The 24,559-nt window shown below is 33.2% G+C and overlaps 1 protein-coding gene across 1 annotated transcript in view; it reads left to right on the top strand.

Annotated features, from left to right (window-relative positions):
- The first annotated feature begins 825 nt into the window (after positions 1–825).
- The window catches only part of LOC145669280 (uncharacterized), a 179,425-nt gene continuing 155,691 nt past the window's right edge, over positions 826–24,559 (top strand). The window contains exons 1-2 of the mRNA XM_081737598.1: positions 826–860; positions 17,465–17,662. Of these exons, the coding sequence (XP_081593724.1) occupies positions 841–860; positions 17,465–17,662 (218 nt within the window). The 5' untranslated portion in view covers positions 826–840. The remainder of the gene's footprint in view (positions 861–17,464; positions 17,663–24,559) is intronic.

The following is a 24,559-nucleotide window of genomic DNA, read 5'->3' as shown; positions in this document are numbered from 1 at the left end:
ATTTTCATTAATGTTTTCCAACTTTTGATTATTTGTAAATATACTTTGTACATTTAACTACAATGTCGTGAGAAAATCATGCAATGGCAGAATTAATTAAATCTGGAAACAATAGCTTACCCATGTCTGATTGAGGAAAAACTGCATTCTCCACCAAGAATCAACTTCTCACTATGCTCTTTAAGGTAAAAACAAATCCGATATTGCCAAATCTTTTTTCTAAATAATTTCAACCGTGATCTAAAAATAGAAACAACCAACAACAGTAAGTTGAATTATACATTTATAAACTAGTTATAGGAAATTGTTGATTCATGTCGCCTTGAGGAGACGCTGGGACTAAAGGCTTTCAATTTCTTTTTAATTCCTGGGACTGAAGGACTACTAAATTTTATGTCGCCTAGAGGCGACGTAGGGACCGAGGAGGTTAATGTGTTTTCATTCCCTTGTAGTACAGAAAATTAGTATTTCTTTTTACTTCATGTAAAGTGTCGGTATCGATTCTCTGAAACCGTAAAACAAAATAGCAATGCTACACATTCTTTACAGTTGAAAGAAGAAGGAATAAGAAGAAACATCACCCGTAACGAGAGTAAAAGTAATCAGATTATGAAGGAGAGAATGGCGTTAAGAAAGAAACAATAGCTTTTGGGGCTGCTGAGGAACTCTCCATTCTTTTGACAGGTAAAAAACGCAGATAATGGAATTATTGTCAGCAAAAGGTTTAGGGACTATCTTAGAATTCACCTAAGCTTCCAGTCTTAATTAAAATTGCCAATGTTTTTTTCTTTTCAGCATAAAGGTGCTGGGAACGAAGGCTTTCGTCGAATTTCAAGTCACATGAAGAGATTTGATTCAAGGTGAAAAAAAAGTTAATTATTTTCTTACTTAAAACTTTATTTGTTGTTTTTTAAATAATTTTGCAATTTAAACTTTTACTGTATTTTATTCGTATACAATAACCTAAAAATTAAAGACGAAATATTCTTGTTATAGAACAAACTGTCAAGTGTAAATTTGGTGATTTAATAGCCAATTTGTTAAAGAAATTCTTTCTTCATAGTTTTTTGTTACTGTATTCTTTTTTAGTAGTTTGCACTTACTCATTTGTCTTCCAAATTAATATTAGTCTAAAGTAAACAATGTTTACGTAGAGTGTTTACAATTTGAAATTGAATCTCTTGATCTTAAAAGCATGTATGTACACTCATGTCCAAAATTATTGCCGCATGTCTATAAATATGTTGTTGTAGGAATATAATTTAATAACGAATTCACCCTGTACTTCTTATAATGTTAGTATGTGTATAATCGGCAAAGACATGTATGTGACACAATTCCTGTCAAAAGAGCGGTAAATAAGAACAATAAAACGAAAATAAAAATTTCTTGTCCATTTAGGAACATTTTGTTTTATTCATTCTAGTTTCCGTATTTATAATTCTTTTCCTATAAAATTTACCACAAATATACATTTCCCGATTATATCCATAGTATCAGTATTAAAAGTATCCTGGAAAATCATGATCAAATTATATTCTTACAACAAGACAGTTATAGATATGCGATAATAATTTTGGACATGAGTGTACATAAAAGAATTGTTGAGATACTTAAGAAAAATATTCTTCCAGGACTGAGAGAGATATAACAAACAAACAAGTACTACTACTACTACTACTACTACTACTACTACTATTACTACTACTACTACTACTACTACTACTACTACTACTACTAATAATAATAATAATAATAATAATAATAGTTCTCAGCACATCATTCTGACTGTTCATCAGTAAATTTGTAAGCGTTTGGAGATTGTTTTTGATCAGAAGAAAAATAGTGAAAGTTGAACACGTTGAGGAAGGAAAGGAAATTATCCCTTACGTCATATTGACATCAAACAATTCAAAAATGGAAATTTGTTTCCTTTCAAACTACTCGAAATTCCATGCCACCCACATGTAATTATCCAAGGATTTAGTTTTACACACATTGTGTTGATTTACATAACTCAGTAACTTAATTAAAACATGTGGGAAGGGAGGCAAGAAATGAGGCACATAAAGACATCTATTAACGTCTTCTCAGGCTAACGTGGATAGGCTGAAATTTATTAGAATGACTATTTAGTATTAGAGATTATCGAAACGCATAGAATGAAGGAGTGAGACGTTTGCTATTTTATAAGTTCTGGAATAGACTTGCCACATAAATGAAACGAAAATAGTTCTAAAATCATGTATCAAAAAGTAGGACAGATAAACATTGAACATTATCGCTTCACAATACATAGGTTTCACATTCGAATTTCATGGTATTCCATTGTAACGAAAGTTATCTTGGCACTTTTTACCACTTTTACCAGATCAGTGTTGAGATAATACGTTTAATACACTACTTTATAAACTAAACTTTTTTCCTGAGTTTCTTCGTTAATTGTTTGCTACAAGTGTAAAAATGACTTCACAGCTAAATTTGGAACTTGATTAATAAATAAATAATTTAGTTCCTTCAGAATTATAAGATACGGAAAGTGCAAGAAATCAATTATACTTAACATAAATTTAACATGATTTGACAATTATAGGACTTGGAGAAAGTGTCCTGAAAATGTACATAAATATAGCATTTTTTCTATCTGTGTGTCTGAAGAATTTTGAGCCGTAACTTAGCTTTGTATTTTTAAGTTTTACTGCACATGGACAATAATATTGCGGGCATTTCAGTATCCCAAAGTAATTTTGTTTACACATCTTAAATTTGTACGAGGGTAGATAAAAAGATATTCACACTTATTTCGGTAGTATATGGATATAAGGTTACAATATCCTGATATACTAACGCTTTATAATTACTTTTACCATGTATTTTCATAGTGCTATTTTAAATTGTGAACTGTACACTTATCTGGCTGATATGATATATAATAATCACAATAAGAAAAGTAGAATAACGGTATGCCTAAATGTGATATTTAAGCATTTAAATATGACATTATGTTCACAAGACTCTGGCATGGCAAAGCTCCAAAAATAGAACCGGAAACATAGAGACAGTAGGAAAGAAAAAACAAGCCGTGGCCACGCTTTATTATAGCAATTGTCATGCCAAGAAAGTCAATCTTTAGATTCCCCATTGAGTGGTGTCACCAATGCGACATACTACGTTAGGAAGGCAATACACTTGAGCTTAGAAAATGCAGACAAATCACGGTACTTCGAAAAAAGCATGTAGAAGGAAATTTTTACTCCCAAAATGCGAACATGTCCTCATAAATGCTAAAGTATGATAACTCTATATTGCAATGTCAGTATTACTTTAACAAGTACATTTCTTGCTGAAAGACTTTATTTTTCGACTACAAAGACTTTATTTTTCGACAAACTTCTTTCAGCCGTCTACAAGCTTGTATATGTGATTGGAGAAAGTCTTTGGTTGGTCTGACAGTCATTTATGAATCACTCGGTGAAGCTCTTTTGGTATACCCGTTTCTTGGAGACTTTATAAAAACCAAGTTTGTTGTCAATAATTTTGCATGCAAAATCATAACTGATTTACAGAGCACATGCAACTTTACTGGTAGTCACTCATCAACTAGACAGAAAATCATCTCTTGAGTTTATTGAATCTTTGTGTTACTGATGGAGGTTGATGAACGCCCTTCTTTAAGCTCTTTGATGCACTCGTGCAATAGACCACTGTTCAAGCATTGTACTGTAGGTCTACGATGAATTTCAGATGTATACTCACGTTCAGATCAGATAAATCGTATCACTTCTCTCTATTCTTCATTCATGTACTGCCAATAGAGAGGTTCTAGTTACTCTAAAAGAAGAAAGAAAAATGGAGCAAGTAAGATCTTAGCTTAGAAACATAACGGCAAGAACCCCACATCGTCACATATAAGAGCAGAAAACAGTGCTCCCAACCTAAGAACTAAAATAGGGTAAATTTTGATTTATCCTCGTAATAACAGACACTTGAATATCAAGCGAAGTCAATTATTTTCTCGTGACATTTCTACGTTTAAGAAGAAAAGGCAAATAGATGAATTATAAATTTCAACTTCCGTCCAATTGGTCCTATGTTTAATTCTTTGAAAGCATACATTGTATGATCTTTTCTAAAAATTACAAGTAAGGCATTACACATTGGAAAATACGCTGTCATTATAGTGTTCTTAAATTATAAGTGAAACTTATAGTTTTATGTTCCTTCGTTGTGCCCTTTAGGGTTAAAGAAATTGATGATTAATAAAATTGAACGCTTATGAAATAATTGGTGAAATGAGAATGTGAGAGATGTGAGAACCTCAAGAAACACACAGACACGATATTCTCTACCATAAACTTTCGTGACTGGAGATGGAACCAGGGACTCCTCGCACCAGGGGTGAGTGCTCTACCACTGAACAACAGTGCCACTTCTTAAATAATCTAGTATGATAACAGTAATTTGGTTGATATTAAACTAGTAAGTATAATGATTTTCAATATTGAAATTAAAAGAACGATCTATAATAATAATCCATCAGTATTTATTTTCATAGCAACCATATTGCTCATGGTAGGTTTGTTATAGTTTAAACGCAATGTTTTGGCAAAAAAATATCAGTAGTTCATTGTAAACTGATTAATACTTTACGGTGTAGAACTTCCATATTTCACAAAGAACTTGTGGAGAAATCTTATTAAAACGAAACTAAGAAGCTTTTAGGTATCATCCATTATGATACCTTTACAAACACGGTATCATAATGGATGATATGATTCTTTTTATCCAACGTCAAAAAAGTTCTAAATGTGATCCGTTTATATGCATATTTTTACGTATATCTTTGGCAAATGTTGATGATTTATTTTTATTTGAAAGATTTAACCATCTTGACGCTTTAATGTAAATTTCAACAGAACTGATAATAGTATTTGTAGCTAGATCATGAAGCACTTTAACGAGTACTTAACACAGTATATATAAAAAAGATCATTGTGTGTATGTTCACGCATAACATCAGCATACATACACCCATTTTGATTATTTTATTTTTGTTTGAAATAATGTATTTCTTCAGTCATTTCATATAAATTTCATCAGGATCTGATGATAGTCTTCGGAGATAGACAATCAAATTCCTCAACGGATGACAGTGTTAATAAAGTAATTATATGTATGATCACGCATAACTTCAAAGCTCCATTAATTTACTTTCTTTCTTTCTTTCTTTCTTTCTTTCTTTCTTTCTTTCTTTCTTTCTTTCTTTATTGTTTGAAAGAGTATACTTTTGCTGTAATCTCGTTTAAATTTTAGTAAAATTCAATGAAAGTCTTTTTCGAAACTAGATCATGAAACTCCTCAATAGCTGACTGTGTCAATATAGTAATTACCCAACTTCTTTTAATATATATTCACACTTATCTTTAATATAATTTAGATGCAGTAATATTTATGATTGCTTTTTCATTTGTTTGAAATAATAGGCTTTCTCGGGGGTACCATATAAATTTCATTAGGATCTTATAGTAATCGAAGCTTGACCATGTAACTCCTCAACGATTGACAGAGTTAATACCATAATTGTGTTTATATTAAAGTATAATTTTGTAACACCAGGACCGATTTGATAAAAATCTTTGTTTACGCATGTTTTTAGGCCTACCCATTTTATAGGAAGTTAATGTCCTACATTTAGTTTAGTTATATACGTACGTAAACTAGTGAAACAACTAGGTATAAACTAAAAAGTAGAAAACTAAACAAACTTTTAAAAAATATTTCAAGTAGCACAAATACTAGAAATTAAAAGTTGTTAACCAATTTCAGACAAGCGTCAAAAACTGAAAATAATAGAAGCTCTAAAATATAGAAAATAATAATGAAAAGTGCCAAAAAGAGATTTTTTAATCCTAATAAGGTAAGGATTTATTTAATTTCTTAGAAACTAATTACTTTGTAAACTTGCTTACTTAAATACCTAGGTATTTTTTGTTGTATCTAACTTTATAATGTTAATTTAATTTTATATTCGGCATATTCATACCTTACCTACCTAAATATCAATATAATATAGATAGGTAAATTTGTAAAGCCATTGCTTTATAATAAATTAAATTAAACAAGTACTTACCTTTTTTTTAGTTTATACCTTTTTAGCGCTTCTTTTATCATTTTCTGTTTTTAGTGCCTTTTTTGAAATCGGTTAATAACTTTTTAAAAAGTTTTTATTAATCCGATTGTATAAGTTATGACGTAAGGCGTTATGACGTTATCCTCACCCAGGTTTCAACCAGAGACGTATGAAATTGAAGATTTACTGGAAAACATTAAAGAAAATATTTTAATTAATGATAACTTGTGATCTTCCTATCATATCCAGAAATGGGGCAAGGGAGAAATGGAAAGTATAAGTATAAGAGAGCTTACGCTTTCATACAGATTGTTAAAGGAAAAGATTTCGAAAGATCAAAAAGAACAACGTTCTTTGTTTCAACGTCATGGATATACTAAGAACAAAGGAAATATTGTTGTAGCATTTCTATGAAATGTACAAAATGCATGCTTTGGTTGGAGGTTCATAACCTTTTTTGTCAATAAATGAGACAAAATACCTTCAGTCGTTTGTTCACTACATACTTTCTTGAGTTTGAAATGGAAAATGAAGTTTGTAAGAAATAATAGATACACATGCGTTTGTTGTCGTTCGTTCACCACATACACTAGTATAAACAAGAGGCTTAACATGACAAGTATTGAGAAAATTTTGGCTTTTAAAAATACGTACTGCTCATGATAAAAATTTTCTTTTTAGTTGTATAGTGTTCGTTAAAGTTGAACTTATTACCTTGTTAAAATCATATGCAGTTTTGTTTACCTTGTTTTTGTTAATATGTAAATTGTTAACTTTCATACTTGCAACAGTATAATTGAGTTGAAATCCCATCTTGGGTAAATTCATCTCAAAAGTGTTTTCCACCTTTCATTATTTTGCTGTTTCCGGTACGAAATTGTTTATTTATGATTTTCGCTTCTTGACTATATCAGAAAGCTTTGTACTGGGGAAATATAGTTGACGTGGACAAGTGTGTATTAAGCTGATGTAGCTACTGTTATTCAGGTCTTATTACATGTGTAAACCCTTGTTCAAGAAATTTTCTCCGCCCATGTCTTTTTGAAAGCCCTCCACTCTTACTCATTTTCGGATATAAATCAAGGGAATAGGATCTTCTTTGGGTAATTGAGATCTTCATTAGAGCCAAAGTATTAAAATTTATTACGTACGGTTGATAGAATATGGGTTTCCAAAGCAAGGTGGATGGTCAAGATTTTTTGAACAAGACCGTACATGATTTCTAATCCTAATTCTCAATCTATTTCTTCACTTCATATTTACTCCCTGAGCTCTGTAGCTATTATATGGTTAGCATACATGCCTTCGACGGAGAAGACCGAGGTTCAATTCCTAGCAGGAGCTCATGTAGTTGGGACCACAAGTTAAGCTGTAGACCTACTTTTGATATAGCCTCGGTGCTGAATAAGACTTCAAACTTCAATCAAATTAACCAATCCAACTCTCCAATTTTCAGGTTTTCATTTAAACTACTTTTAAAGTTCAAATAAAAGGAACAGATTTTTTAACCCTGATCTTCTCCTCTAGTATGCCCGGCCAGTTTCCGTATGTAAATGATCTATAACCTTTCCGAAGGAGAACCGCACTCACATATCAACATCTTCAAAAGTTCTGGAATTTAACTCAATTTGAAAGCGAACTAAATGCAGAGGTATATTACTTGTTTAATTGAGATCATTACAAAGTTCAGCCACGGAATGTTCTAGACATAAGTAACTCGGAACGAAAGGATACCATTAAAGATTCAATTCCTGTTTTTGATTACTAATATTACAAATATAAACAATTACATTCTCTCCCCTGAAAAAGAGTATTGTAGTCAATACACACTATAATATAAAAATACATAATTTCTTCCTCAACTATTTTATTGTTACATTAAAGAATATATTTCAGTTAATTTGTTGGTCAACTCAAAGCTTTTCCTTTTCAACTATGCATCAGTAAATCCAGCGATCTACCTTTTTATGAAAATCTCTGTATTCTTATCTACAGTTAGAATTAAATCAAACAATTTAAATTTTCTTTAATCAATATTGAATTCTTTATTTAGAGCGAATGAGTTTACGCTTGTTAGAATATGCCCTTTTGAAGCAAAGTGGTGGCCAAGATTTTTTTAGAAGAAGACTGTACATAGCACTCCTTATCCAAATCAAAGTAATACCAAATTGGAATCAAAGAAAACAATGCAAAACTACTATTTGATTGGCTTGGTTGGGTAATTCTAACTTCACATATCATTATTTTCTTTGACACTTTTTTCCTGGATATCGTATTACTTTTGAGATGGTTGCTGGAGACTTCTCTAAACACTCATAAAATGAGGTAAGCTGCTAGACTATATTATGAAATTTTACTTTCACATTCTTCTAGTGCAATCTCGAACTTCGCGAATGCTACAATCCATAGAAACTTTTCTTTAAGAATAAAAGTTTCCAGAGCAAACATAAGTAATTTTCCTTATATTCAATTTAGCTGTGTTTCGTCACAGGTTGTGAATATTTTAGAATCTACTTACTTTAAATTCTTATGTTCTAAACTAATACTTTACTATATTTTTAACATGGCATTTCAAGAACAAGTATTGGAATCACCCATGCTTTTTGACTTTAGAAGAGACAATATAATACTGAAAGATACATATGCTAAAATATATGCTATCTTCAATGTACCACAAGAGAAAAAAGAACTCAGAATACTAAGAAAATCTGAAAAGACTGCACGCAGGTCTTTTTTAAAAATCAAAATTCTATATTGTATGCATTACATTCACTGTGTACTTTCGATATATTAAATCATATATTACCTCATAAAAATGTTAAAGTTTCATCGCAGAACAAAATTAAGAATTATTAACATATTTATGAACGCAGCATTTCTTTTTTCTCTCAATAATAAAATAACATAATTTTAAGAGAATATTTGCATGCCACTTCAATATAAAATTTTCCATATAACTGGAAACGTAACTGCCTTTATACTTTCTATTATGTACCATAATACATATAAGGTAGTTAAAAACTGAAGGATGAAAATATTTGACATATCCACCTTCATACCATCACCAACCGTGTTAGGGTAACCAGATTTAGAAAATAAATAAATAAATAAATAATAATAAAATAAGGGACATTAGGCAAACTGGCACACTTTGACAACCCACCTAGGTATATGTTGTTAATCATGTCAGTGAGGAAAACGTCGCTAGCTTTTTAGATTAACTGTAGTTTTACCTATTCACTGTAATTCCAATCTTAATTTTTACATTCCCTTTTAGCGTTTAACAGCAACAGGATTAGATGCATTGATTGACTATTGAATTTTATACTATTTTAAAAATGAATTTTTTGGAGAAGGGTTGGTCTTTTCTACAAAATACTGTGGAAGTTCGTACAAGAAATTACTTGTGTACTACGTAATTACAAGCTAAAAGTGGGATTTTTTAAAAAGGGTAATCTTGCATCCCATTTTTATTTTCTCGGGACACCAGACGACTTCCTGAGAAAAGGAACAATTTCGTTAAAAACGGTACACCTGGTCACTCTTATACATAATACTTGGTTGACATAAAGAGAATTCTACCTTGAACAAACATCTCTTTAATGTAGACACGTTAGGCTGCTCAAACCAGAAAATTGACCATCATATCTACTGATTAAAAATATAATTGTTTACTTATATCAATTGAAGGCTTATTTTGCATATTTTGATTTGTGCTTTTGTTCAAAAGTTTCGAGTAAATAAGGATAAATTTGTCCTTTTTGTTTCTTAAATTAGGATTACTGAGTATTATTATTTAAGAGACAATACACCTAAGTCTTGCTCGTATTATCAAACAATTTGAATCATAAATGAAACAAGGACATAAATAAGAATATAGCGGGAACGCTGGTGAGGCAGTGTCTATTGATTCATGTCAATTTGATAGAAAAATGCGTGTTAATATAGCACATCCAGCTTGGTAGTTCATAGAAATATATTTTATTTGTACTCTATGCTATTACATATGTCGAGACAATAATGCTTGTTATGGCCCGTGGTTTAAACATGGAGAAGATAGCTGTTAAAATAATTTCTTAGGTCGGACAAAGAAATCTGTAGTGCGTATAGTTAAATAACAATATATTAATTTTTTTTGTAGTATCTGGAGATAATATTTAGAAAAGTAATAAAAAGAAGTAGCAAACAGTTGTACATTTATTTGCTCAAATAAAGAATGAAAGTTGGTCCACCAACTCTCAGTTTTATTTCTTAACGGTACAATTTTTCCAGATATGGCGTTCGACATCAGGTAATTGAAGACAACTTGATAAGTATACTTAAATAAGACTACAAAAAAAATCTCAGAAAAAACAAAGATCCGTGCTTTTATTTTATATACCATTATTTAAATAATGCGAATTTAGTTGAAATGAAATAAAGTTTTAAGTTACAGTTGTAATGTTACGATGTCAGGTTATAGCAAGTGATTATCCAATAATTAAAGAAATGATCAAAAGTGGAAAACTGAAAACTCGTGGTTTGGATATTCTAATTGCCCGGAACCAAGTCTACAAGAGCTTCCTCGTCGCTATATAATTAGTACCCGCCTTCGGTGTGGGAGCCCATTGTTCGAGTTCCAGTGGGAACTTATGTAGTGCGGATTTACATGTTAACTATAGGGCCACGTCTCATAATATCAGCGCTGAAAAGGAAGCTAAACTCCAAACCAACCCACCAAGTTTATATGACATGCCCTGGAGCGGAACCAAGAATTCAACGTTCTAGAATGAATCTCATAAAGTTGCAGTAAACCAGAGTTTTTAAAACGTCAACGTTTTAATTCTTTAATTTCATGGTGAAGTTAAATAGCATCAAACTCAGTTCTTTATGCTTTAATTTCACGGTGATATTAAATGACATCAAACTCAAGTCTTTCTTAATTACACACGTATCGCTGAACAAGGTTTATATAATAATTGTTTGTTTAAAGGAACCTCTAATCCTATCCCGATCTGATCCTGCAGAATCAAAGTGTTTATTATGCTATTTTTTGGCTATCTCAAACAATAGTATGTGAATCAAATCAAATTATCTTTTATAAAATAATATGTTACCATAATATTTTCTAAATTCAAGAAATAAAAGTTTATTTAAAAGTACTGATGGTTTATACTTTTATGTAGTTAACGATGAAAGTTCACTCTTGAATCCCGAGTAGTAAACCAATCTCTCCCTGTAATTCTCATAGCCTCATTAATTTGCTATCAAATACGGAATACATTTCATACATAATTGGAATACCATGATAAATAGGACAGGGTGCCATACGGTTTACCTGGCAACTATCTTCCAATCGTCACGACATGGCGCCATTACTGACAACTTATCGGGGTTTCATGTTGACTTATTTCTTGCCGGGAGTACAAATATCAAGATGCATTTTAATAACCAATTTTATAATAATATTTTATCTTTCATCACAATTTTGTGCATTCAGCCGTAAAGATATTGTACTGCAATGGTCAAAAATATTTTAATTCTACTTAAATCTGTTTGAAAGTTTCATTTTCTTTCTATCTACTACCGAATATTTTTGGAAGTTGAGCTTACCCTGGCCATTTAATGATTCTACAAAATAATCTGTTACTTGCGCATTGCTGGTTAAATTTAAAGTTTAAATTTTAAGTATTACATTTTAGCATAATTACATCTGTTTGAAGTGAAACGTGGCTTTGTCAATTCAACAAAAATGGCTCTGTGCTAACCAAATTGTGTTAAATTTTGACATAAATGTGTTGCTACTTTAATTCCCTCACATTTTCAAGTGAAGTGCTACAATAGTCATATTAATTAATAGTAATGTTGATCATGGGCCATCTTTTTCCACAGTCCGATATAAAGTACTTTGCTCCCTGCAGAAAGGATTTGGTTTTCTTTAATTGTAATTTAAAGTCAATTCTAAATACCGATTAAAAAGACTATGTGTACAGTTTAATGTAGGATCAAATATCACTATTAATCACATTATGGATTGTGTTTGAGCCCGACTATATGTAACAGGAAATATCAGTAGAAACAAGACCCCTCTGTTGGCAAACACTATAACAAGTTATGAGATTGCAAACACAGTGTGCAATATCAGTGTGTTTACCTCGATGACATAACCGCATAGTAGTTGCATCTTTTGATATACGTATCTGAATTGTGATTTGGAAACCAAGAACATAATGAGGGATTAATCTTGCAGAACCGTCTCTTCGAAATATTCAATCTTCATTTAAATGCTTGTATAATTATTTTTAAGCGAACGAAAACACAAAAGAATCAATCCATTCTTAAGATCGGAGAAAGAATAATCGATAGAGCATACCAAGAAAGAAAAATGTATTTTTCTGAACCATTAATAGCAACTTATAATTGGCCTACAATCAAGCAAGTGAAAGTGAGTTGTTCTAGTAGTATTCGCAATGTAGTTGTAAAGTCGCATGTTCTAATTGTTTAGCCATAATCCAGACCAGACTGCCTAGGATGTGGCAACATTGCAAATTGATTACTACACTGGATTGACTTAAACAAGGAAGGGCCAGGGTGACTCCAGTGTAAGTATTCTTTCTGGAATACTTTGGGAAATGAATATCAACAACACTGCTGTATTATTGACTATAATTGTATTGAAATAGAATTGGTAAGTACGAAAAATATGAACGAAATTTCCCGATTTCTCTCTTCAAAAATCTGATAGTATTACGACAATGTTAAATACAAAATAAGTTATATTTCGCTACTTGCTAGCAAGAATTTTGTTCTGTCCGTTGTAAGATAATACTTGTTGAAGCGACAATGAGAATTTGGTTATAAAACGAGCCCCTTCCTTTCCCCCTCATTCTTTCCATTTCCTTGAATTTTGTTATTAAATGAAGCCAGATTGCCTTGATCACCGACCCGGAATCACCAGAAGGAAAAAAAGACGAAGACAGCTAAAAATCAAATTAAATTTATATATATACACACACTTCTTTTTCTATCGAACATAAGGCATTTTTTTCAGTCATTAAGTTTCACTTTTTCTTTAAAATATTACTTTTTGCAACGCTATATAGGATATAATTGTACAAGTACAGAATTAAGGAAGTCTGTTACTAATTTTTTTCCTATGCATGTATAACAGATACAGTACCTATGAGGGAGCATGTGGTGCTTATCTCGGCTCGAGAAGTCCCTATTTCAATTCCAGACCAAGAAAAATTGTGGAGGACCATTATATACATGCTTTATCAATTACATCTTCATTCCATAAATTCTTTCATAAGAAGTGTAACTTGGGAATGTTAAAAATTTTGTTTCATTTTTACACTTACATTCAATATGTAATACTGAGAAAAAGTAGATTTCTTTTCGATCTTTCTAAATTTCGTTTTACTATTTCTTTTTTGAGTTTATTTTCGAAGTTAAGTCTCACACTGTGTGGGTGCTTTTTTTCGGGGTTATCCTGTTTCCTTTCGCTTCCTCATACACCAATTCATTCATTCTCATAATCATCGTCTCCTTTATCCTCCACGACATATTCGTAGAAAGTTAAATTGAAAGGTTTTATTTCAGTTTTTAAAAATAAAGTTCCAATCCGTTTAACTAGTATCAAGAGTAGGAAATATTGAAATCAGTTAAGGGTAAAAAGATCAGTTTATTTCTTTGTGATTGAAAAGGGCATCTGTGAAATTGAAAAAAAAATGGAATGGAATTAAATAGTAATATGATAATTAATCTAGAAATACGGTGTATACAAGAGCTACTCCAGAGTTAAGTGTACAATAACGAACATACAAAAGATGTGTTGAATCCCAATAAAATGTCTCTCCTGGTGCTCCTGGGTATCATAGATATTGGTGACTCGGGGAACTCCTGATGTGATGCAAAAAGTGTTTTGTTTGAAGCGAGTGTGAACCCATCAACTAAAGAAAAGGGTTGATAAGTTCTCAGTCTCACCAAGAAACTAGTAGATAGGAAGTGAAGCTTGGTGTTTTTATTCAATATATTTCTCTTGTAGTGCAATGCACTTTTCACATCGCTGCTGCAGTGCTTGCAGACCAGACAAATAGAAGTCGGATGAAAGCTCTGCAAACCAGGCCTCTGTTTGAGAAATGAAGTCATCGGCGTCATTGAAATGCGTCCCCTTTAAAAACATTTTCGATTTAGGAAAGATATAAAAGTCTGATGGAGCCAAATCAGGTGAATAAGGTGGATGTTCCTGTATTTGAAACCGCAGGTCCTCCAATTTTGCAATGTCAGACGTGCCTTGTGTGAGGGCGCATTGTCCTGGAGGAAGATTACCCCTTTTGACAGCTTTCCACGTCTCTTCTCCTTTAGTACTGCTTTCAGTTTGTCTAGAAGAAATGTATAATAAGTTGCATTGCTGGTTTTACCCGATTTTAGGTAATCCAGCAATAGAATTCCTTCACAATCCTAGAAGACCGTAACAAGGACCTTAGCAGAGGAGCGCTGTGTCCTAGCGTTCTTCGGACGTGGAGAACCGCTGTGGTGCCATTCCTCAGTTGCTGTTTTGTTCTGGGATCGTAGAAATATAACCAGGTTTCGTCTACTGCTACCAGCTGTTGCAAAAAGTTGGCCTTATCCGCTTGAAATTGGGACAGAACTGCCTTACTTGCTTCCACCCATTCACGCTTCTGATTTGCGTTCAAAAGTTTCGGAATCCATTTGGTCGCGACCTTCCTCATACCCAAGTCTTCATGGATAACGTTCCACACTCGTTCATGACTAATGCCCAATGTATCCTCTATCTGTTTGAGCGGGATTCGGTGATTGTCGAGAATCATCCGGTGAATGCCGTCAATCATCTCGGGAGAGGTCACTGAAATTGGTCTGCCACAACCTGGATCATCGTTCATACCAAATTGCCGAGTTTGAAGTTCGCTGCCTATTTCTTCACAGTGGCGTACGGTGGTGGCTTGTCCCCCAATGTCGTAACAAGGTCGCTGTGGATTTCCTTTGGCGAGAGTCTCTTTAGGAAGAGGTACTTGATGAATGCACGGTGTTCAAATTTACTAATTTCTGGGACGTGGGCTGACATCCTCACTTTGGACCTAAAAAAAAAACAAATTTAAAATTGGTTTAGTCAAACCAAATTTTGCACAGTAGCTTCACAAATTATAAGCCTCATAAACGTATATAACTTTTATATCTAGCCTTGTTTGAACCTGGGTAGGCTGAAAACTTATCAACCTACCCTCGTATTAGCACAAAAACTACACAAAGAAATGTCAGCACTAATGGATATAAACTGCTACAGTTAATTGTTTAGGTTTCACTCGTGATGTTGATTATATTGCTTTTTACGTCTTTTAAAATATTTTAGTAATGTGCAAGAAATCACTTTATTTTTGACAATAGTGAAATACATGTACTTCATTGTACTGTATTTTGTTAGTTGTCGTATCCGGTTATTTAATAGTTATTTACTCCTGTTAGTTACCTGTACTGTAGTCTGTATCCTGACAGTTGTATCCTGTACAATGACTTTGGTAAATTCAACGAAAGAAAGGTTGCATTAAATGGGTATGAGAGAAACAGGATGGAGCATCCGTTTACTTCACACTCTCTCTTTAAATACTTTCCTGAATGAAAAATTTGCAACTCACAAGATTGATCGCGGTACTACAATCGCTGCATTGTAATAGCACGAAGAAATTACCACACTTGACAGTTCCTTGTGAGGAATTATCTAAAAGCAAATATTTGCATGTTATTTCGACATTAAGCATCTGTCATGCTATGGAATTCTCAGAGCGGAAATACTCCAATCCACATTACAAAGAACATGGAACAGCTTTTTTTGTGTATAGAACATGATTTTGAACAGCTACAAAATAGACTTTCAACTACTAGCTAATACATGGGCTTTATGGCTATTCTGTATTGGTTGTGCTTCATTTATTCTTCGGGTTGTTCATGGATTCTATGAGCCATCATCAACAGACAGCAGCATACTTCAATCATTCATAATCGATTAATTCGTTGATCATTTATATTAAGGTCCTATTTCTAGAAGCGACTTTCGCACTCTAGTTGTATCCAAGACAGATATAACCATCTGGAATCGAACCCGAGGCGAGGCTAACATTGGTCACGAGAGCATATGAGAGTTTACTTATTACTTAAAAAACAAACAAACAAACAAACAAAACCTATTTAGGCGTTAAATGCAAGAAGTTAGGACAAGGCAGTACGTATTGCTTGTGACCCTTTTCTTCACTATATTGCGTGGCTATTCTCCGGCTTGTAGATCTCTCGTCCTTCTTTTTGAACACCATTATGTAAATAATACACATAAGTAACATGCGAATCAATGAAGGTTTGATTTTTTACTTAACTTTAAAAATGTTATTGACACTCAGGCAATTGCTTGCACGAGAACTTTTGAGAAATCGTCCGAAACTAAAAGTAAACTATCCCTTAAATCGAAACGTCTATGATATAAAGACATATTGCTTGAATGGGAGAAATGACTTAGTACATGTAAAAAATTTCGGTTGAAATGCTACTGGGATAAGATCTTGGTGTAGGTGACCAGAAAATGAGAGGTATAATACGAGAATCTTATAAAGCAAAATTTTAGGGACGTAAGCAATAACAATACTTACGAGATTGGTTTGTACAAAATACGATGCGTTGGTGGGCTGTTGCTTCTTCAGTACTGAGCCTTTAGCTTCCCTACAGGAATGAAGGTAGTAAGTAGATCATTTCGAAACATTGAGAAACATTTCGAAAGTGTATGAAGAGAAAGAAAGAAAATTACGTAGACCTCTTCAGTCATTATTTTACGAAAATAATTTTAAAGGATATAATACTTCAACAGAACTTCGAATCAGCCCTAAACCGATACGTTATTAAGTTTAATAAAAAGCTCATATAAGAAAAGCAGACACGTTCATTTCATATCGTGTACATTTCATGATGTTCTTAAATATCCTATGCTTAATTCTTTTGACATCCTTTAACAGCACGAGAGGCAATAAGACATAAAATCTATAGTTTACGTGGGATAGAACCCGGTTTTCCCACATTCGAGGAGTATCGCAAACCACTAAACCACGAGGGAACTCTTTCAATATCAAAGCATTAGATTGGAAAAACTTCGAAAAGGAAAGGAAGACCAGATGCTATATTGCAAGAATGTATACCGTTCTATACAGCTATTTCGAAACTTCTTTTTGTGAGTGTTACTGGGTTCTGACCTTAAGGAAGAAAAAAAAATAAATAAAGTAACAATATAGCAAAATTATATATCTAAAAAACTACATAACAGTAATAGTGGGTGTTTGATGTTCTTTTGGGTAGGCGTAGCGGTGGCCAATCAGTAAGTTGGTCCTTGTGTGTTCGACCAATGAGAATGTACAGAGAGCCGAAGGAGGGAAAGAGCGCACGTGTTATAAAGGTATGTAGCAGAAGCTGTGTTGTTCCTGGATATAGACGACCCGCATCACGCCGAGTCCTGCACGACAGCGAGCTGCCTGTTGCTGTGTTCCCGCTTAACAGGTAGGGTCTTCATATGACTTGTGTTTGTTCATTTGTATGTGTGTTGCATATCTCTGTCAGAATCCGATGCTTAACTGGCTACCTGTTGCTTATGAGAGATTGTACTCAGAGGGATAAAAGTTTTTCCACGATATTTGAACTCTTTTACATTCTTAAAGAGGAGAGAAGTTATTCAAGGTAAATAACTAAATAAATCCGTTTTAATGGAACACCAAAAAAAAAAGGAATATTCCAACAAAAGATTTATAAGTAAAGGGATATAAATGTCAGTTTTCTATTTACAAGAAAGATGATTTTAAAGTTGGTCGATACCTATTATTTTTTTAGTTTAACGTCCCACGGTTGTGAACTAAGGTTAAGGGAGACAATGATGATGAGATGAATAATAATGACAGGATGACGAAAGTGGAAGGAAACGGAAGAACCCCGGGAAAACACGTGCACGGCTTTAGGGATTTAGATTTCTGAGCTTTCGGCATCTATGGCCATGTTAGCTTTCCACATTTTGAGGGATGACATCCTCGGCGAGCACACTAACCGGGAAAAGGGGAGGAAGAAAGGATTGTCGAAGGAAAGAAGCAGTCTGGAACTTATGTTAGGTACCACCTGGCATTTAGCTGGTGTGAATGAGGAAAACCCAGAAAAACCTCATTCAGGATGGCAGGCCTGAAAAAGCTTTGTACACTTTTTCGACCGAGAGCCCCCACCGGGAATCGAACCTGAGACTGCTCCACAGGGCTTTTATTCACCACAAAGCCTACAAAGCGGAAACTTGGATCTAAGCAGAGACCCCACGCACCAGACGTGAGTGCTCTACCACTGAGTCATTGATGACACGTAAGCCTTTAAGCAAAGCAATAACCTTAATGAATATCTCATTGTCACTTATAGACATATCTGATAAAATGCCATTTGTATCTCTTTGTTTGTCTGAATCTTAAACGAATCGTTGGACAGACAGCTAATCAAATTCGGGCATCTCATTAGTTAGGCGAACACTTCACTACTCAACTACCAATGAGATGCTTAAAAATGAAATGAAATTTTTAAAGTTGACGTCCCACAGTTATGCCGGGTAGGCTAAAAAGACGGTGATGATGAGAAATGAATGAAATCGTGGAATAAAGAAAGTATGAGGAAACGGGGAAATCCCGAATAATCCCACGCACACGGTGTTTGTTCACCACAAAGCTCATTTGGTTCGAGCTAGGATCGAACCAAGGTCCCCATGAATGAGATGATTAGTCTTCAGAGATTCTCTTCAATACTTCAGACCTTGTCTAATTAGATAGTTTCTGTAACTTTGTGGTGAAGGATACTTCCGATAAGCAAAACACTGGGTTCAATTCCTCGACGGTTCAGATCAGATTTTTCTTTTCTTTTTTTTTTTTTTTTTCAAAATAAGTATAATTTAATAGTTCGAAGATCATCCTTAAAACTTACATCCAATATCAAAATTTTAGAACAGATTATGAAAATTTGATTCTTAACAACTTTTATGATCCTAGTCACAAATTCCTTTTTGTAAAGCAATTTAAATTTCTAGTAGTTTCATACGAAAAATGTAGATGTGACATAAATAGGAAAAAATACAGAACAGATTATGAAAATTTGATATCTTAACAACTTTTATGATCCTTGTCACAAATTCCTTTTTGTAAAGCAATTTAAAATATTGATAGTTTCGTACGAAAAACGTAGATGTGACATAAATAGAAAAAATACACTATATACATTATACAAAAATTACAATTATACATTATATAGTTTTCATTGTCAACTTGTAGAGTTTTCGTGTAACCAAAATACTCATATGCAAGCTTTCATTGCTTATAGTCTCAAAGTTGTACCCTAGTCAGTGACTTAGTGGTTCAGACACGATATTAAATTGCTGGTAAATAAGATTATTAATAAATAATTAAAAATAAATAAATACAAAATCTTTTAACGGATTTGAGGAAGCTTTTGATCATTCCTATGCCAGAAGTTTGGAGGATAGCTTAAAGATAATTATATATAACTATTTGTTTCACGATTTGAAGTGGTAACTATTTAGACATAATCGAGTTACCTTGGGTTAGCGGTATAGGGCTCATCTGTAGTACTAAAGGTTCCTGGTTTGAAATCAGCACATATAAGTTTGTAATGAAAAAAAAGTTGTGTTTTCAGAATTTAGCCAAGATTCTTTCGTTCAAGACTTAAAATTAAAGAACTCATTTATGTAATTTTGTTATTAGAATTGCGCTAGTGTGTGTGCCTTATAAGATAGTAATGTTAGTACCTCTGTCCGTTACTCGAGACAATTACTTTTGAGCAAAAGCGAATTTTGAATTATATTTTTTGCAATAGACAACTAGTGCAACTATCTCGATCGAGTTCGTTAATCCATTAATATCTTCACAAGCAATGGTGACTTGAGCTATGACTATCCATGTTCCATATCAAACATATGCAAATGTGTGCTGAGGTTAGAATTTCTTTTGAGGTTAACTTTTTTTGCTGCGTTAAAAGTGTTTTTAAGATTAACAAATTTTTGGTTAAGCCTCAGAGTAAGACTGAAACCTCACATACTTAGGGCATGGGAGGGTATACAAATTCTAGTGCATTGTTATCTAAACTGTTGCCAATCAGATGGATCAGAGGTTAAAATTTGTTTGGTCAATACTGAAAAAATATTGGTGAGGTTAAAACTTCACATATTCAGGGTATGAGAGGGTATATACTTCACATACTTGGGGTATGAGAGGGTATATAAAGCTTAGAGTATTGTTGTTGTTTAAACTGATGCCAAACAGATTGCATCAGAATTTAAAATACTTTTTTGGTCAAATTGAAAAAAACATATTGATAATTCTAAAAGCTTATTATTCGTATTAAAGCTATATATACTCCTTGTATGAAAGAGTATATACTTCACATACTAGGGATGTGAGAGGATATATATAAAGTCTAGAGTATTGATTTTTGGTATCAGTTTAACCTCAAAAATAAGATTTTTTGGTTAAATCTAAAAAAAAAGGCATTGCCGAGGTTAAAACTTCATATTCTTGGGATATGTGAGGGTATAAAATACTAACCGCATCAACTACCAGCATAGACTTATTCATAAATTTAAGTTTGTCACGATCCTCTTTACTGTCTTAATTAGAGTTTATTGCATTAAAAGTTCAATTTTGGTTCAGTTATTTCCTAATTGTTCGAAGTTGAAAAGTAATATAAAGCCTTTCCTGGAATATATTTAAATGGGGATAAATCATTCAGGACTAAAGGAATGTAACTCAAAAGAAATATCCTAATAAAATATGAGACAATTTATTTCATAATTGACTCAAAATTCTAAAGCAAACATAAACTAATCTAGAATTTCATTCAGACTTACTGTCTCAAAGGGAATGTTGGAAATTCCAAATAATATTTAAAAGACAGAGAATGTTACTATTAGAGTAATATGAACCGAGCTATAAAATCCAATTCTATATTATATATAGCTTATGATTATTACCGTTATTGTTTTGTAACCAATTGGTACCCGGTTCGAATCCAGTTGTTGATCATTCTTTCTCCAGTTTATCTTAGTTTCCCTCAGAATGGTATTTTTAAAATATAGGCCCTGCCAAGTTCCTTTCACCTTCTTGATGAATCCTGTATTGAATATTCTTGAGGTAAATTGGATTTTCGATCGAAGTACACGATTTTTTCTGTATAGTTCAATTTTTTTTTCAATATAGAAGTAACCAGGGAAAGGGTTCTCTCGAGTTGTTATTATACGTCATGTTGTGGTAAAGATTTAGTATATTATGCTGGTGTAAACATTTCAATACATCTTAAAAATAACTTGATATCTATAAAATTATATGGTTCAATGGTACAAGGCTCATTTCTAGTGGTAAGGGTTCCTGCTTCGAACTCAGTGTTGTATATTCAGTTGCATTATTCAAAATTGACGACTTCTTTTAATATCGCCACGCAGTACTCGTAAACTGTGAAATGAAATTTCAAGTTTTACTTCAAACGAGTATGCCCTTTAAGGTAAAGTAGACAGAAAAATTAATAAAAGTTAATAATTATGAAATAGTTGGTGGAATGAAAATGTGTGAGAACACGTCAGAATACAAGGGAAATTTGCGAACAAGATAGTCCATGTCAAACTCGTGTGGACGGGGATCGAATCAGGAACTCTCTGCACCAGAGGTGTAGCCACTGAGTCAGCGTGATTTCCCCCACAGAGTGCTTGTGTAATGAATATTAGAAACGGAGTAATGCAGTGCAATTGAAATCATGAATAAGTCAATATTCTGTTACAGTTTTAAAATCTTGTTAAATTCGTACTTTCAGACCTGACAGGAGTGGAATAGGTATTTCCGATTGACTTAAACTTGGCAAAGATTAAAAGAAAATGAAGTCTTTAGTTTTAATTTCTTATACATCCTGTAGGCTAGAAAAGACAGATGACATGCCAGAGAGTGATGGAAAATGGCAGAGAACAAGTGAACCCTAAAATACACCCATACATTGAGAAAAATCCGTTCTCCGGACAGCGGTATATTGTGCAAATATACAGTATCCTCTTGCTTACTACAGAAATCAGTACGGAGCATACGTTAGCCTTATGCTACTGCCCTTAGATGTTACATCATTCAATTGCAGGATGTCTGACATCTAACAGTTTTCCGTATATCACATGCATATACTTATGTTACATTCCTCAGCTATATGTTATACGTCCATTTGTATGTGAGATCCTGATCGCCTATATTGTTTCATACGGAAAGTACGTATAGATGGAACACTTATACGGAAAGTATTACAAAACATGCGTTTTCAGTTATACGTCTGCTGTACGTTAAGTCCAAAAACTACAGGAATTACGCATGTAATCTACCTTTTTAAGTGCGCCACTTACAATTTTTTCTCACTGTAGATGCAATATTATGCAACAGGGAATCACAGATAATGGGATCGAACCTGAGATCATTTGGATCAAAATGGAGCGCTTTACCACTAATCTCGTATTATAAAACTAAGGAATAATAACAAGATTAATTTTGCTAATATATAGTTATAACAAATTAACCAAATATTCGAATTATTCCTTTAAAAATAGAAAAAATCTTCTCTCAGATTGCCCTTGTTTATTAAAAATGATCTATTTTAGTCTTATTTCAGTTAATCAGAATAGGAATGTTTGAAATTTCATTACTCGAAAAAAATAATGCTTAATAACATATTGGAAACACGGATATTTCTTAAAGTGTCTTCTTCATAATTTCCTGTTACTCATATAACACATTTTCTTACATCAGTGACAAATTAGTTTACTTAAAATCAAGAAATTATGCAACAAAACACTTTAAAATATCAATAACGATGTAAAATACACATATAAAAGACAAGTTTTGGTGCTTTTCCTCAGTCAATAGTAAATTTTGCACTAGATATATACTTCACTTCATTAAATTTTTAATTGAATTTTTCTGTTAACAAATTTCAGTGCCTTATTTACTGGGTTAACTCTATCAACAAACCACTTGAGTCACACCCTCTCTGCTGATATAGTGGCTAGCGAGTTCAACTTTGGTCGACGACATGGATGAAACTCCTCAACAGCTGATATAGATAATACCAGATGTGTATGTTAACGAATTAGTCCACAACACGTAGACAAATTTAATATTTGCAAGTTTCGTAGGTTTAGGAAGTTGGTGTCTATCTTTAGTTTAGACACTAAATTTATTGCAAAAAAAAAAAAAAAAAACATTTGCCTCTTTCTATTCCCGTTTTTATTCTATGGCGATCAAACGATTACAAAAGGAATGGTTGATTTCTATCTCTTCCGGTTTGAATATACGGTTAACGGATGAAATGAAACGAAATTCTTTGAACTCTACATCTATTCCGAAAAACCACTTCTCGATATTTGTTATCGCTTTGGTTCTATGGAGATCAGAATTGAACTAGGAAGTACTAGTAAATTTATATCTTCTTCTTGTTCACCTCAACCATAGGTTGGTGGGCAACTTGGAAATTTTAAAACTTTTCTCTCGCTTGGGAGAGCAGTCTTATACTTTGATAAGGCCTCTTCTTCGTAACTGTATCTAGATATTATATCCTTGGTCTTCCTCTTCCTGATTTTCCTTCTGCCTTTCCCTCTATCAACACAGTGGTCCAATCGGAGTGTCGAATAAGATGGCCAAACAGGCTGTTTCTTCTTTTTCTTATTATCTTCATGATCTGTCGTCCTTCGTTTGCTTCCTTTATTACGTCTTCATACCTTTTCCTTTCGGTCCATGATATGCGCAGCATTCTGCGCCAACACCTCATTTCAAATGCTTCCAGCTTGGATATTTCAGCTTTCCTCAATGTCCACGTCTCTGATCCGTACAGCGCCACGCTCCATACCAATCTCTTAAATTGTTTACGAACGTCCAGCGACACATTTATTGATGTTACTAGTCCTCTTTTCCTATTGAATGCTTGTTCAGCCTGTGCTATTCTTGAACTTACGTCTTTTTCACTTCTTCCGTCCGAAGATATTAGACTTCCTAAATAGGGGAACGTCTTAACGTCTTCGATTTTCTCTCCATCTAGCCATACGTTTGCCCCTTCCTGTCCTGCTCTTATGCACTTTATCACTTTCGTTTTCTTCTTATTTATCTTCATTTTGCATGTTTTTTCCTGTTGGTCGTTCAAGTTTGAAAGTGCTTCCTGCATGTCCTCATCGTTCTCCGCTATCAATGCTATGTCATCAGCAAACCTTATTGTGCTGAAAACCTGACCATTTACTTTTACGCCTTTCTCTTTTTTATCCAAGGATTCTTTCATAACCTCTTCTATATAGACGTTGAACAAGAGAGGTGAAAGTCCACATCCTTGCCTCACTCCTTTACTTATTCTTGC

Source organism: Thermobia domestica, chromosome 13 (genome assembly GCF_964235325.1).
Source record: "Thermobia domestica chromosome 13, izTheDome1.hap1.1, whole genome shotgun sequence".
Lineage (NCBI taxonomy): Eukaryota > Metazoa > Arthropoda > Insecta > Zygentoma > Lepismatidae > Thermobia > Thermobia domestica.
This window is presented reverse-complemented; position numbering and strand designations above follow the sequence as displayed.